The 16,220-nt window shown below is 36.7% G+C and overlaps 1 protein-coding gene across 1 annotated transcript in view; it reads right to left on the bottom strand.

Annotated features, from left to right (window-relative positions):
• Positions 1 to 11,544: 11,544 nt before the first annotated feature.
• SLC30A7 (solute carrier family 30 member 7) overlaps positions 11,545 to 16,220 on the bottom strand; it is a 79,268-nt gene continuing 74,592 nt past the window's right edge. Inside the window, exon 11 of the mRNA XM_007449619.1 lies at positions 11,545 to 12,405. Coding sequence (XP_007449681.1) covers positions 12,358 to 12,405 — 48 coding nt within the window. The 3' untranslated portion in view covers positions 11,545 to 12,357. The remainder of the gene's footprint in view (positions 12,406 to 16,220) is intronic.

The raw sequence follows: 16,220 nt of genomic DNA, 5'->3' as shown, positions 1-16,220 counted from the left end.
CTTTCCCTTCTATAATACTACACTGTCTTGATTTCTTAGTTTTATGGTAAACCTTAAAAACAGCTAGTGTAATTCCTCTAGTTTTTTTCTTTTTTCAAAATTGCATCTGGTTCAGTTCTTTTGCCTTTCTATATAAATGTTAGAATTAGCTTCTTGACATCTATATAAAGCTTGCGAATTTTGATTGTAATTATTTGATTATGTTGCGTTTCATGTGGATATTTTAGGGTTTATCATTTGGGGGTTTGCTCAGCTCCTTGAATCTGTAGATTTATGTCACCAAATTCAGGAAGTTACCAGCCATTATTTCTTCAAATATTTTTTCAGCAGTGTACGTATGCTTCATCACTGTATGCAGAGTCCTTTCTTTCTGGGCCTCTGAGAACAAAATGTTAAGACATTTCTTATTGTCCCACAGGTCTCTGAGCTCTGTTCTTTTTTTTTTTTTTTTTAATCTATTTTCTCTGTTACTTAGTGTGGATAATTTTTTATTGATATATTTTCTTTATTTATTTTCATTTTTTTAAACATCTTTGTTGGAGTATAATTGCTTTACATTTTGTGTTAGTTTCTGCTGTATAATAAAGTGAATCAACTATACATATACATATATCCCCATATCCCCTCCCTCTTGCGTCTCCTTCCCACCCTCCCTATCCCACCCCTCTAGGTGGTCACAAAGATCTGAGCTGATCTCCTTGTGCAATGCAGCTGCTTCCTGCTAGCTATCTGTTTTACATTTGCTAGTGTATATATGTCCATGCCACTCTCTCACTTTGTCCCAGCTTACCCTTCCCCCTCCCCATGTCCTCAAGTCCATTCTCTACATCTGCATCTTTATTCCAGTCCTGCCCCTAGGTTCTTCAGAACCTTTTTTTTTTTTTTTAGATTCCATATATATGTGTTAGTGTATGGTATTTGTTTTTCTCTTTCTGACTTACTTCACTCTGTATGACAGACTCTAGGTCCATCCACCTCACTCAAATAACTCAATTTCATTTCTTTTATGGCTGAGTAATATTCCATTGTATATATGTGCCACATCTTCTTTATCCATTCATCTGTTGATGGACACTTAGGTTGCTTCCATGTCCTGGCTATTGTAAATAGAGCTGCAATGAACATTGTGGTACATGACTCTCTTTGAATTATGGTTTTCTCAGGGTGTATTTCCAGTAGCAGGATTGCTGTGTCATATGGTAGTTCTATTTTTAGTTTTTTAAGGAACCTCCATACTGTTCTCCATAGTGGCTGTATCAGTTTACATTCCCACCAACAGTGCAAGAGGGTTCCCTTTTCTCCACACCCTCTCCAGCATTTGTTTTTTGCAGTTTTTCTGATGAAGACCATTCTAACAGCTGTGAGGTGATACCTCATTGTAGTTTTGATTTGCATTTCTCTAATGATTAGTGATGTTGAGCATCTTATCATGTGTTTGTTGGCAGTCTGTATATCTTCTTTGGAGAAATGTCTGTTTAGGTCTTCTGCCCGTTTTTGGATTGGGTTGTTTGTTTTTTTGATATTGAGCAGCATAAGCTCCTTGTATATTTTGGAGATTAATCCTTTGTCAGTTGCTTCTTTTGCAAATATTTTCTCCCATTCTGAGGGTTGTATTTTCGTTCTTTTTATGATTTCCTTTGCTGTGCAAAAGCTTTTAAGTTTCATTAGTTCCCATAAGTTTTTGTTTTTATTTCCATTTCTCTAGGAGGTGGGTCAAAAAGGATCTTGCTGTGATTTATGTCATAGAATGTTCTGCCTATGTTTTCCTCTAAGAGTGTTATAGCGTCTGGTCTTACATTTAGGTCTCTAATCCATTTTGAGTTTATTTTTGTGTATGGTGTTAGGGAGTGTTCTAATTTCATTCTTTTACATGTACCTGTCCAGTTTTTCCAGCACCACGTATTGAAGAGGCTGTCTTTTCTCCATTGTATTTTCTTGCTTCCTTTATCAAAGAAAAAGTGACCATATGTGTGTGGGTTTATCTCTGGGCTTTCTAACCTGCCTGTTCCATTGATCTATATTTCTGGTTTTGTGCCAGTACCATTCACTCACTCTTGCCTCTGTCTTCTCCATTCTGCTGTTGAGTTCATTTTGTACGTTTTTATTTTGGTTACTGTTCTAAAATTTCCATTTGGTTCTTTTTTATACCTTCAATTTTCTATTTTAACATTTGTTGCAAGGTAAGTGACTGTTCAAGCATTTTTGTAATAGCTGCTTTAACATCTTTGTTGGATAATTCCAACATTGATGTCATTTCAGCCTTGGTATCTGTTGATTGTTTTTCATCTGGAAGTTGAAATTTTTGTGGCACTTTACCAAGTGATTTGGATTGTAGCTTGGACATTTTGAATATTATATCATGAGATTCTGGGTCTTGTTTAGATTCTATGGTGAATGGCATTCTTTTTGTTTTAGCAGGCAATGAACCTGATTAGATGCAGAATGCAGTCACCAGTCCACCTTCTGTGGACTGTGGTTCCAGTGTCAGTTCAGTTTTCAAGAACTGTAGTTCTTGTGATCTAAGATTTATGTGACCTGGTCTGGAACCTAGGCAATCTGGGACCTAGTCAATTGGATAGTTTAATTCTGAAGTTCTTTTGGTATGCTGAATAGGATCAGATCCAAGCATTCGTGACTTGAGAGTGAAATTTGGGGTTCATAATCAACTTTACAACGTTGCTTTCCTCCCTCTCTATGATCTCCTCACTACTTCCAGGTTCCCAAGGCTCCCTTTCTTTAGTCCTCTGGCCAGAAACTTGGAGATCTGTTTACTCTGTTGCTCTGTGTCTCATACCTTCATGATTGGGCCTACATCCTGACCTATATGGAGGGGGGATAGAGGAAAAAAGCAAGAGAGGTTTTCGCTACCCTCTTGAAATCATCACTCTGTCAAACAGAGAAAAATTCTCCTCTCTCAGTTGTAGTTCTTGTGGGTTTCCATAGTTGCCACTACTACAGGATTGTCTAAGGGAAGTCTTTGGAAGCCGATGGGAAGCCTTTGCTCCAAATGATGTAACTACAAATGTAGTAACTTTGTCTTGATTTGAAGTTCTGAGGAAATCAATATGACCTGTGTACAAATTATTGCTCAAGGGGAAGTAGTATGATGCACATACAGGACAGATATTAGCCCCTGTAAAGTTGAACAACAGCCTGAACTAACTTAACGCCTAGGGTGGAAAACAGTGATGGCTAATCAGACAGACCTTATTTATAATGTTAGAAGCAGTCACAACGTTTTCAAAAGTCCAGGCCAAATGGCAGGGTTCTAATTGCTGTGAAACTATACCTATGCTTAGATGTGAATCTTAACTTCTTGTTTACTTGTACAGTGAGTGTCACCCTTTTAAAATATTATATGTACCTAAAGTCAGGAACTACTTTGGGGAATGCTTTTGTTTTCATATTATTTTGTTTTCAGTCCTTTGACTTTAGCAGGGACTGTCTTTCAAAGAGTACAATTCACTTTAACAATCCATACAGAACCATTTTTCAAAGAGGTGCTAAACTTTATATTGTCAGCATAATTTATCCATTGTTTTCAATAAATTTTGATTGTTTAAACTGTGCCAGACTTGATGCCTTTGAGTACTGTCACACTGTTACCATTATTACTCCTCTTGGTTATAGGAATTTATTAGATAAAGTAGAATTATTCATTTATATGTTGGTAGCTTGGGCTAAGCCCTGAACTTCATGGTAGATTTTTTTTAAGTCTGGAAGTAGAGCTGGATGAGCTGACAGATTGTTTGAATGAGCTTGAATCCTATTAAAATGATGTTTTCTTCTTCTTTTCTGCATACAGAATGAAAAATACTAAATTGCTATCATTTTATCTACATCTGTTAGACCTGCTTGCTTCTCTCTGTCTTTGCTGTTTCTCTGGTCCAGAGTAATGAAAAGTTTGCTTATTGCCATATCATGGGAAATGAGATTGAATAAGGAGGGAAGGCAAAGCATTATGAGCTGCTAAAGTTGTTCAGAGGAATTTGTATTTGATGAGCATTTAGAGAGCCACTCAATTCCTGAGCTGAAGGAATCAAAATGGAAACTGGGAAGCTTACTTTGTTAGTATAACACAGGGTGGCTTCTGGGGGGAAGGAAGCCAAAAACTCTAGATAAAGAAAGCCTGGGTAGTGAACTATTTTAGTAAATAACTTGCCTAAACCTGTATGTAAACAGAAGAGGCTGCTCTAAAGGGGCGTTGATAGGCCACTGTGGAGTTCCACTAGGCCAGAGGCTAATTCCAGAGAACACAGGAAAGGCAGGGCAGGGAGTCCCTGGCAGGTGCTGTAGCTCTAGCAGGTCAAAGTCCACTATGCAGAAGGGCAAGCAGAAGGTAATCAGGAAACCAGGTTACGGGAAATGTTTTTAAAGGGCCTGGACAGGAGTCTGATTCAGCAGACATTCCTTGTCTTCCTGCCTAAGTCCAGAATTGTTTTTGTGGTGTGTTGTGTGTGTGCGTGTGTGCTGAAATGGAGGTGGTTAGAGCTGGGCATATGGAATAGATGGGAAGTCAGACAGTTCCTCAGAGTGACTCTGCATACAGTTATCAATGAAGTACTAGAGTAGGGCAGTGGGAATGGAAAAAGTTGAATTTAAAAGATTGGCAAAGAATTGTTGCAGGGAGGGGGACCCCTTCTGGGGCCCGAGAGTGGGCAGTCGTCTAATACTCGGAAATGAATTGTCCAAGGAGACACGTGTGCTGACAAAGCAAGAGACTTTATTGGGAAGGGGCGCCTGGGTGGAGAGCAGCAGGGTAAGGGAACTCAGGAGAACTGCTCTGCCACGTGGCTTGCCGTCTCGGGTTTTACGGTAATTGGTTTAGTTTCCGGGTTGTCTCTGGCCAGTCACTCTGCCTCAGGGTTCTTCCTGGTGGCGCGTGCATCGCTCAGCCAAGATGGATTCCAGCGAGGAGGATTCTGGGAGGGTGGTAGGACATAAACGGACTGGCGTCTCCTCTCTCCTTTTGACCCTTCCCGAATTCTTCCAGTTGGTGGTAGCTTGTTAGTTCCACGTTCCTTACCAGGACCTCCTGTTGTAGGAAAACTCATGCAAGTGGCTGCTGTGATGCCTGGCCAGGGTGGGCGGTTTCAGTCAGTGGTTCCCCTAACAGAACGAGGAGGACTTTGTGACAGGGGATTCAGGAAACGGGGGTGTGGCAAAGGCGACGTTTAGATATCTAAGAATTCTGACAGAAATGGTAGTTGAAAAGAGATCTGAGTGGGAAAGGTAAATGTATTCTTTTCTTTTTGTTGAATTTGAGATGCTGGTAGTTATGCCACAGTTGTGACAGGAATCAAGCCACCGATGGCCTTTGATTAACTCCACAAACTAGGGAGGAGTGAAGCAATATTACTAGGAGCTACAGAAATGGTTAGAAAGGAAGTGGAAGAAGCGAATGTAGACCACATGTAAGATGCTTGACAACAGACACACTGAGGATGAAGCCCTCATTGTGTGGCAAAGATTGATAGTAGGAAGAGGCTGCCCTGTAAGTATGTTTCAGAAGGTGTGATGAGTGGGATCTGGGGTTTCGTGGAGAAGTTACTGAAATAAAAGGATTTCTTCTGATTAGAGGGAAAAAATTTGGAAGGATAATGGAGGCTCATGTCAGATGGTTTTGGTCTTCATTTCCTATAAGCTGAGATCATAGGGAATGAGGTGAGAGAACAATTTGGGGTTAATGGTAATGTCTGGAAATACTTTAAGACTTGTTTATGAGGTAAAATAATGAGTATGAGGATCCACAACAAGGATCTTCACAATGTCAAGACATTTCCAAGTCTCCTGCCATCTCCTCTTTCCTGATCAACTTTGCTGTTTCTGGGCCCTGAGAATCATTCTTTCCCTTCCATTCCTTAAGTCCTCCAGAATCTGTTCCAATAACTGTTAAATTCACAGTGTTCTTTTCAGTTCATCAAACTAATAGACACAATTCAGGTAAAGATTTTTAAACAGAAATTTTACTGGAAGAATTTTGATACAATAGTTTATCATTCTTTTTAAATACATCTGAGGTTAAACAAAATATATACATGAATGTCTTCAAGTAGAAAAAAGTGAAATATACATTATGAATTTGTTGTGTTGTTCTTAGGCAAATCATAATTGCTCACTTCAGCGTATTCAAACCAAATTACAACATAGTCTTTGACATTCCAACCTAGCCTTGTACTCAGACGTTTATTTAGAAATGTTTTGATGCCATACTCTTCACCATAGGAATCAAACCCAAATTTAAACTTGGCCATATGTTTAGAAACCATTAAAGACAGGGAGGTAAAGAGTTGTAGGGGTGTTTAGAATAGGATTTGGCAATTTTTCATTCACAGTATTTCTGATATAAAAGACCCATTCTGTGTGTTGATCAAAGTCACAAATGTTGGGGCAAAATATCACTTGGGCAGAAATATCACTGAATTTGCTATTAGAGGAAGCAATGAGATGATTACTTGGCAAGCTCTTGACAGCATATGTCTAGTTCAGAACAGACTCTTCATTGAGCTTAATCGATGCATGATATATGATACATAAAACTCAAATACTAAAATTCAAAATAAAGCTTTTTTTTTTCCCACTAGTGAAAAAGGGAAGTTTTACATTGGCAGAAGCAATGAAAAGAGATGGAAAATAAGTAAAGAAATAAAGAGAAGCTCTACTGAAATTTAGTATTTAGAGGGGAAAAGACAGAGAAGATAAAAACTATCTTAGGAATGTTTAAATCACTTAATGAATACATGTAGTGTTGTTTTTATAGAAGTACCTTCAAGATATAGCTTTGAAAGAGTTTTGGATGAAAATACATCTGGGATAAATGAAATAGAATGTTATACACAGGTCCTTAAAGTAATAGGAATATGGCAATTTTCTATAAAAACAAAGGAGAGTGTGGTTTCTCATTTGGCTATACAAAATATAAAAATTCAAGTGACCCAGGTTCCACAGTCCCAGTTCTACAAAATTCCTGTCCAACAGCATGCAAAATGGAAAACATCTCGATATTTCCACTGTTCCTGTATTAAAATGAAGGAGCAGCTAGCTTAGAGAGCTACTTGAAAAAAAAAAATAGCCAAAGTGAATATAAACTCACTTATTTGTGCAAAAATGCCAAAGAAAAGCTGAGATGTCTTCTGTAATAAACAGTAAATTACTGGTTTACCTGTCCCCAGTCCTTACTTGTGTATCCACTGCTGTCTACAATATTTACTCACTGGTTATCCAAACATTTACTAAGTGCGTTAAGTGTAAATTCATGCTAAGTGTGGTGACAATAGGATGTATGAGACAAAGACATTCTTTTTTACAGACTTTCCATCAGGATCAAAATTACAAATATTAAATCTTCAAAGCCACGGCAAGAGTTCAAAGTTAAATATTATTAAGTTTAAGCATAGATTACTACTAATTGTGAAATATATTTCTTCCTTTTGAAAAGATGTCTATAAAATGTAATGTTGTAAATCAAATCCTATGTATCCCTCTCATGCAGTGCAAAATTATTTGTACTTCTTGGAAGACAACTTCCTACTAACTAGGTTAATGTCTCTTGGCCAGGAGTTCAGTTTCTCTTCACACACTGGTGCTGACACTATTGAATCAGTCCCTTTTAAGCAGCTTACTCTGTGTCAAAAAAACTTTTTACTTTCTTTTTTTTTAAAAAGTTCTTAAAAGTGCTTAAAAGAGCTCTGATTGCTCTTTTTAGCCTGCACAGTTTAAGTTAAATGGCAAAGGTAATAAGCGTAAGAGAGCATCCAAAGAAGGAATGAGTCTAACCAATGTATATATAACAACTATTCCCCTATATCAATTTTTTCATGGTGATGGTTCATGATTTTATAGGAGAGTGTGTTTAGATCTGCTACAACTTCTTGGACCTTTAAATCAGTGTAGAATGACATACAAAAAAAGAGTAGTTGTCACCAAGAAGTACTGGATCTAGAGTCAGTGCTCTACCACTGGCTATCCCCCAGTTAGGTCATTTCCAATCGCTCGAAACAGCTTCCTCATCTGTAAAATGAGTTATGAATTAATTCCTTCCTCACAAGAATGTTAGGAGAATCAGAAGATAAACTATATCTGAAAAAGATCTATGGATCAAAATCATGGAAAAATCTTTCTTTATAAAAATATGAGGATTTTAAATGTGGTAACATGAAAAAGGCCATACAAAGAGCCTGATACATAAACACTTAATGAAAGTTAACCCCACCCTTTCTGTATAATTTGTAGTTAGGAAATGGTTAAACATAAACCAAAGACACCCTCATAAAAGACATCGATTTGACCTTTAAATATAACTATACTTCTCTGCAAATACTTTTTTTGATATATAATTTTTCATTGTCTTGATTCTATGACAGAGGTCTGGATCACTAAGGCTTTTGGGGGTTGTGTCTTGAAAGAATCCTCTATGAATAAAGCTTTTATTGAATGTTCTTTAAAGAATAAAATAATTTCCTTTTTTGTCTAAGTTCTGGTGAAGTGGAAAATAATTTGTTTCGAAGATAGATAGTGACAGAAAGAAAAAAAGTTTAACTTTCTCTTTTGTTTTTTTTTAACTTTCTCAAGGTAATGCTTTTAATGAAGAGTTGAAAGTCGCAGTTTAACATCTGGGATTCTGATAAGACTTCAAAATTTTACCCTATTAAAAATTTTGTTTTGTTCTATACAACATTTAATGCCCAATTTTATGTGGCTCTGAGAATAACGTTAAGAATTCAAGAGCTCTTTGGTGACTGAAAACTTAACAAGGATGAAATGATATGACCTATGAATTAGCCTGGTTTCTAAAAAGCACCAATTCACAGAATTTAAACAAAATAAAGAAACTAAACAATCCTTAAATTGGATTTAGTCTTGGGCAATTAACAGAAAAATTTACTCACAAGTTAGAAGTATCCAATGCACACCTGTCACTATTTTTTTTTAAAAAATCAGAAACTGGTTCCAGAAGAGTAAAAAAGAGTAAAAAAATTAATCATATCTTTCATAAAGAATACTATGGAAATAATATTCTAAATCTCATAATTAGCTATGAAAAATAAGACAATTAAAAAACTCCATTTATAACGTGCCTTAATGTACCAAAAATGGAGGTCAGACGTCCTTTATTTAAAAAGGCTTCTTCAACACATTTACAGAATTACACTGGAGACAAAGCACAGTAAGTCAGAAAACCTGGATTCTGGTCTTGGCTTTGCCACTAATTATCTCTGTGACCTTGAATAAATGACAGCATTTCTGGGCTTCAGTTTTCTCATCTGTAAAGTGAGAGGTAGAATGAGACTGCTTCTAAGGACAGTCTCCTTGGATGTAAAATTCTATGTTAAGCAATGAATTATTTTTGTTCTTAAATCCCAGCATTATATAAGAGGATGCTACCATATTAATAATTCTATAAAACTGGTTATACCATGGTAGGTAAAAACATTATAGAACTCTGATCATCTATCTGCATCTGGAGTCAACGATTTGGCTGCTTTACAAAGGTGCAGAAAAGTCACAGTATTTTGGTTATTGGTGTTTACCAGTAGGCTTTGAAGAACGCTGGAGCGTCCCAGGTACATGGGAAATGCCAGTAACATCTGTTACCACTTCCTTATGCCTCTGCAGAAGATGCCGTGGGGATGTGTGAGGAACACTGAGCTACAGATAAACTAGATACTGTCCTTCACGAAGTGCACAAGGAGTAAGCAAAATAAGGGAGCCATACATAGGTTAAGCCCTTCATCTCGATCAATATAATCTAGATTTAAAAACACAAAACTAGTATAGGTATATTTCTCTTTGGGGAAGTTTACTTGGCAAGGTAAACATTCCCTGAGCAATACAAATTTTTTCTCCAGAGAATATTTGGTTTTTAAAATATTAGCAAAGTTATACTCAGATTTTTTTCCCCAAGAATTAGGCCAACAATAGGGACATTCTAAATTTATAAGAATAATCAAGGAGTATTTCTCAGTGAAATTATCTACTTTAGCAATACATCTGTGCCAAGAACATTGAGAAGACAAAGTATTTCCTAAGAGGGAGAAAAAAATTCCTTTTTGTCCTGCTGCACACACAGGTTTAAGAACATTTCATTAAAGCATAAATGTTAATGCCAACCTGCTAAATGATATGAACTGGAGATCTCTTGTAACAGGTGCAAAACTAAGTTTCATCTCAGTCAAATGTCCTATATATATACTCTATTCCTTATCAAAGAAAAAAACCATACTCATGCACTTGTGTATTGAGAGCATAGTTAAATAAAGTGATGCATATTTTGACAAGAAACTTCACTTGGAATGGAGGCCTCAGTGAAAGGCAGAATTGGATCTTCAATGTGCACTGTAAATTTTACAGGCCAGTGCAAAAATTATCTCTGTATGTGAAATATCAGTACAATTTCACATAATTAGTTTGTAAAGGCACACATCTAAAATCCCCGCCTTCATCTAGATCTGTCATTTTCCACAATATGCCAAAACCTATAGAATATTGCAGGCTTCTATCAGGCTTGGTAGTGGATGCAAACTTCCAAGTGACTACTTATAATGAAAAAGCAGTACCACTATCAGGACATTTCCTTTTATATTTCCCTCCTGAAACATCTTAACAATTGTTTCAGTTAAATGCATTCTATTGCAGGAATTCTTAGCTTTATAACTGCCTGGCAGTAAGTAAAAATGTTTTGAAAATACTACTTAATCTGCAAAAAGGGGACTATCAACAGTTCATGGCAATCTGCAGCGGTTTAGAAAAGCATGAAGAAAGCAGTCTATAGTTTTCCTAACACAGTATATTTCATAAATTGTAGGTCAAAAATAGGGAAACAGATACCTTGAAACTTAGACAAAATCAACAGTGATTTCTGCCACATCAGCGAAAAAGTGCTTATTACTGATCTACATTCTAAACATTCATTTCCATCCTGCAGGGTTTTCCCCCCAACAATTTTAATTTTTCCCTTTCAGTTAAAAGGGAATATACATTGTGATAAAATGAAGTACAATGGGAAAATGTCTATTCAGAACAATTTCTTCATAAAACACAGAGAATATTTAAGTAGAACATTCAAGCACTTATCTCAAATTGCAGTTTTATTTTTCAAACACACAAGAGCCTAGAAATCAACTTATTTATTAACTTCCAAGATACCTGTGTTAGGAAGAGTTCTGTGTTACCACATTTACTCAGTACCTTCAATACTTCAAAGTCAATAAAATGCTGCTTTAGGATTCCTGAAAGCAACTGTATTTGTGTAACACTTGTACAGGAAAACGTATGACTTGGCATTTGAAGAATGAAAAAGCAAAATAACATTGTCACAACCATTTCTGCCTTCACTCTACATGCCTTTTCCTGTCATTAATAGAATCTATAAAAACAGCAAGGAAAGATATACGAAAGTTTATCACAGACATAGTAGCTTTTATAGAAATTTGGAATTTAGCAGATGTTTTAAGTAAGTTAAAACACCCGTCTGTATAACAGAAGCATTTGCAAAGTTTTGAAAACACAGTACACAAAATAATTTAATGTAATAACTGAATTTGATTTAAAAAGCAAAATAACACCTTTTATTTTTTGATGGGATAAAGCAATAAAAGGCAGAGTTTTATATATCTAAACCTATGCTGCAAGTACACAAAAAAAGACATCTGTATACATTACTAACAAGAGTCTTATTTTGTACAGAATACAGAATACCCATTAAAAAAAAAACATACACATGACCTTTGATGGTACATTTCTATGCTGGCAAATACATTTTCTGATACAAAGGCACTTTGAAAATCCAATATGGTTTGGTTCATAAGTTTGCAAGGTACAAACAATTTTACAAACGTGATTATATTGAAGAACGTCAACAACTGTGACATTACATATAAAGCAGATTTCCATTTTTCTTTTTCTTTTTCTTTTTTTTTAAATAACACTGGTTTTCTGGGAATGAAAGCAGTGGTTTCCAGCAGCTTCAGTGAAGACATTCCAGATGATTAGAGGCCCACTGTCTGAATTTCTTACTGGCTAGGATGAGGGGTGGGAGTGAGGGCATTTGAAATGAAAAAAAAAGGAAACAAACAAACAGAAAACAATACCCTGGAACAAAACTAGAAACCTCAGAAATCAAAGTGGTTTGGAGGGAAGAAGCACAGAAGACCAGAAGTCCAGGAGAGATCCTCTTAATTCTGATCCCTTAGTTGTAAACTCCTGGCAGAGCACAATCGGCTGACTCTGCCTGGTCTACTTGGTGCTGGGGAGTTGTAGTGATGATTTCTCTTTTTAAAAAGCTAGGTACCATGATTAGGATTTTACAGTACCAGAAAAAATTAGGTCCCCCCAAAAGCATAATTTCTTTTCATTCATTTACATGGCCGCAAAGTCAATCTGTACATAAAGCTGTCTCACTCCGGCCTGAAAAGTTAAAAAAAAAAAAAAAAATTAGGAAATCAAACAAACCAATAATAGACTATACATTTCAGAAAAGTAGTAGGAAAAAAAAAATTCTTTTCTTTTTTTTTTTTTTGAAAAAGGGAAGAATTATTTTTCTTTTCTGTCTTTGGTAAAGAATTCTCCAGTTTTCATCATAAAGTGCCAATAATTTTATTTTAGAAACAAGTATGTTAACAAGTTACAAAAAAGATTCTCCATTTAGTCCTACAAAAGAAGGCTATGCTACTAATTACATGCCCTGCCCAAGTGAATTTTGGAAAAATGAGGTTACCCAGCTACCATTATTCTGCTAGAAAACACCACAGTGCTTGACTAGTTGGCTACTAAAATCATAAATCTATCCAGTCTAAATCTCCCTATGATAAATGATTTTAAACACTGAAATAAGCATAACCATCTACTGGTTATTGAATTACTTTACACTCCAACTCCTCTTTTCAATTTTGGATATAAACTTGCTATTCAAGGACACTGGTCTCAAAATTGCCCCCATCTCTCCTGTTTTATCAATTTTTCTATATTTGCTATCTATAATTCCTTTATTCTCTTCTCTCTTGAACTCATTTCAACCAAACTTTTGCTGCCAACCACTTCCCAAAACTGTCAAGGTCACCTCTAAATTGCTTAGCCCAGTGCTCAATTCTCAGTCCTCATCTTAGTAATTAATCTAGCAGCAAAAAGGACACGGACGATCACTTCCTCTTACTGAAACACTTTTCCTGCTCTTGGCTTCCAGAGAATACTCGCTGGTTGCCCTTTTACCTCACTTATCAATCTTTCTCAGTCGCCTTTGTGGGTTCTTCCTCCTGTCTTTGAATACTAAACACTCAAATACCCAAAGGCTTAGTCCTCAGATCCCTTCTTTTTTGACACTTGTCCCCTAGATGGTCTCACCCAGTATCCAGACTTTCAGTACCGTCTACATACGTGCTCACACCTTTTGTAGACTGGAACCTACCTACCTCTACCTGACAGTTCTACTTGGATGTCTGACAAGCATCAAAACACAGCCAAATTGATTCCTATTTCCGCCCCTCAAAACTGTTGATCCTGTATCTTCTCGGGCTCAATTCCTTCCTCAATGCTGCAACTTAAAAACCTTTCTTTCTCTCATACCCAACCCATTAGCAAAACCTGTTTGCCTTACCTTCAAAATAATGCAAATACAGAATCTGATCACTTTACATCACCTCCATTGCTATCCCCTGGCCCAAGTCACTACCATCTCTTGCCTACATTTTGTAACGGCCTCCGATCTAGTTTTCACTCTTTTACCTTTGCCCTCCTTTGGTCTGTTTCCAGCAGAGCAACTATAGTGATGTCACTCCATCACTCAAACCCTACAACAGCTCACCCTCCTCAGTCCTTAGCCCAGAGTCCTACAATGGCCTTCAAAGCTTTCCCATGATCTGGCCCCTATTACCTCTCTGATCTCATCTCTTACTTCTCTCCCTTTGTTGACTCTGTTCCAGCCATACTGGGCCCTCTGCCTGGAACAATGTTCCTCAAGATTGCCACATGACATGCTCCCTTTCCTGTCATATCTCTACTCAGATGTCAGTGAGGCTTATCCTGACCACCCTATTAAAAAATGCATTCAATTCATTCATCAAACAAATACATTTTGTGCGTCTATTGGAATCCAGGCACTCTTCTGTCCTCCGGGAATACAACAGCCAACAAAATAGGTAAAAAATACCCTTGCCCTCATGGAGTTTATAAGCTGTTGGGAACTAGGAAGGAGGGGAGATGATAAACAAGCAAGTAAATATAGTAAGTCAGATGAGATGATGAGATAGATATTATCTATCTATCTCTATCTATCTATCAAAAGAACAAAAAACAAAAACAAAGCTTGGTGCAAGAGATGGTAAATGCCTCAGCACCCCCAGTCTCCCTACCCTGCTCTCCCTATCTATAATACTTATCACTTTCTAATATATCATAAAACTTATTTGCTGTGATGCTGTTGTCACTCTCCAATGATAATGTCCGAGATAAAAGGACTTTGTCTTGTCTTTTGCTGCAGACCCCCAGAACCTCAAGTAGTGCCCAGCACACAGTAAATAATCAATAAATACCTGTTGGATGAACTGAAATTCTATTAATTTCCTTCTTTCAAATAAAAAAACAATTTTTAAAGATGAAAGCATACAATCGGTTACAATAAGCACTTTCTTGTCAGCAACACAGAATGAAGAGTAAAGTGGAACATCTAAGAGAAAGAAAAGCCAGAGTGGGGGATAAAATAGTAACGCTACCTTCTCCCAGGAATTTCTGGGCTCCTGAAAGCATTACTTTCTAGCATGGCTTTTCTTCTAGCATTCCAGTCGGAGGGCTCTGCCCAGCACTAATGAATGTCTAAGGAGTCAGGAGCTGCTCTAGTGGAATAAAAAGCTGGAAAAGACCCCAGTAGCTTTCCAGCACAGAAAACATGCTAGCGTTTTTGCCTCATTTAAAAAAAAAAGAAAAATCCTTGCTGTGGTAAAGTTAAAGTTCTCTGAAAATACATTGAATTGCATGCACTCGAAGAGTTTTGTGGCAGAAAAAAGACAGAACTTAACATCTGTATGATTTTAAGCTAAAAACTGAAACAGAATCTCAGTTTTCCTAATTTTAAAAGTGTTGATAAATACCAATCCTACTTATCTCACAAAAATGTTATATATTCATCCAGTATTTGACAAACATTTAATAAATCCTTGCTACATATCAGGCACTACTGTAAGGATCATATGTGAATATACAAGAAAGGATTCTTACATGCTATAAAAAACAAATTATTATGATTGATTATATTTGATTTACTCAACCCAGATGGGCCCCATAATAACTATACTTAGGAGCCCTTCTGCAAAATTCTTGTGTATCTAACCTTAGGAGAAAACAACTATTGCCCAAATAAACTGGCTTAATTTCTTTTCTCTTTAACAAAATTGTTAATGAAAGAAAAATGGACAAGATAAGCTGGGGTCCCATTATTATCTCTGCCACTTTCCTAACCACCAACCCCGCTTACACAGTGAAGATGGTAATAAGAAATGAGGTAGCCCAAGGCAATAAACAAGAAAGAGGAAAAACAAACAGGCTAGGTAAATTGATCTTTGCATAATCACAAGTTAATTACTCAAGCTGATACCTTTCCCCAGAGGGCCTACTTTAAGTCTTCCAGCTTCCCATTTTCCTCTCTCAATTTCCTTCAATGTAGAGAGAAAAAGTGGAATTTCCAAAGACTCCTTTAGGAAGTCACCTACTTCGTGAATGCAAACTAGGTTTTCTATACAGTTTATCTACACGACAAAGACATGACAAATACTCCAGCAGATCAAAACAGTGCCCAGTTCCATTAAATATTCTACCTGCCGCTGGGATGACACTAAGGCCGGCTGAGGGCTGTCCTCAAAAAAAGTGAAAACCATAGAATACTTGTTGTGTCTTATATCCTGAGAATCACGTATAAGCCATAATTCAGTTAATACCTTTTTAAGTTGGAAAGACAGCTAGTTATTTTTAACATCCATGCTTCTAAGAAAATAAGTGTTAACCTGAAATCATAGACTTAGAATACTCTCCATAAATACTCATTGTTGTGGAAAGGAAGACAAATCAGCAGTAAAAATTTAGAAAAATAAACAAGAATACGGCTAAAGAAAATTACTGGGTTATTTGTATTTCTCTACCAGTTCTCAAAAACTGCAGAAACTTTCTACTTTAATTTTTTTTTTTTTTTGCGGTACGTGGGCCTCTCACTGTTGTGGCCTCTCCCGTTGTGGAGC

Source organism: Lipotes vexillifer, unplaced genomic scaffold (genome assembly GCF_000442215.2).
Source record: "Lipotes vexillifer unplaced genomic scaffold, Lipotes_vexillifer_v1.1 scaffold445, whole genome shotgun sequence".
NCBI classification, from domain to species: Eukaryota; Metazoa; Chordata; class Mammalia; order Artiodactyla; family Lipotidae; genus Lipotes; species Lipotes vexillifer.
This window is presented reverse-complemented; position numbering and strand designations above follow the sequence as displayed.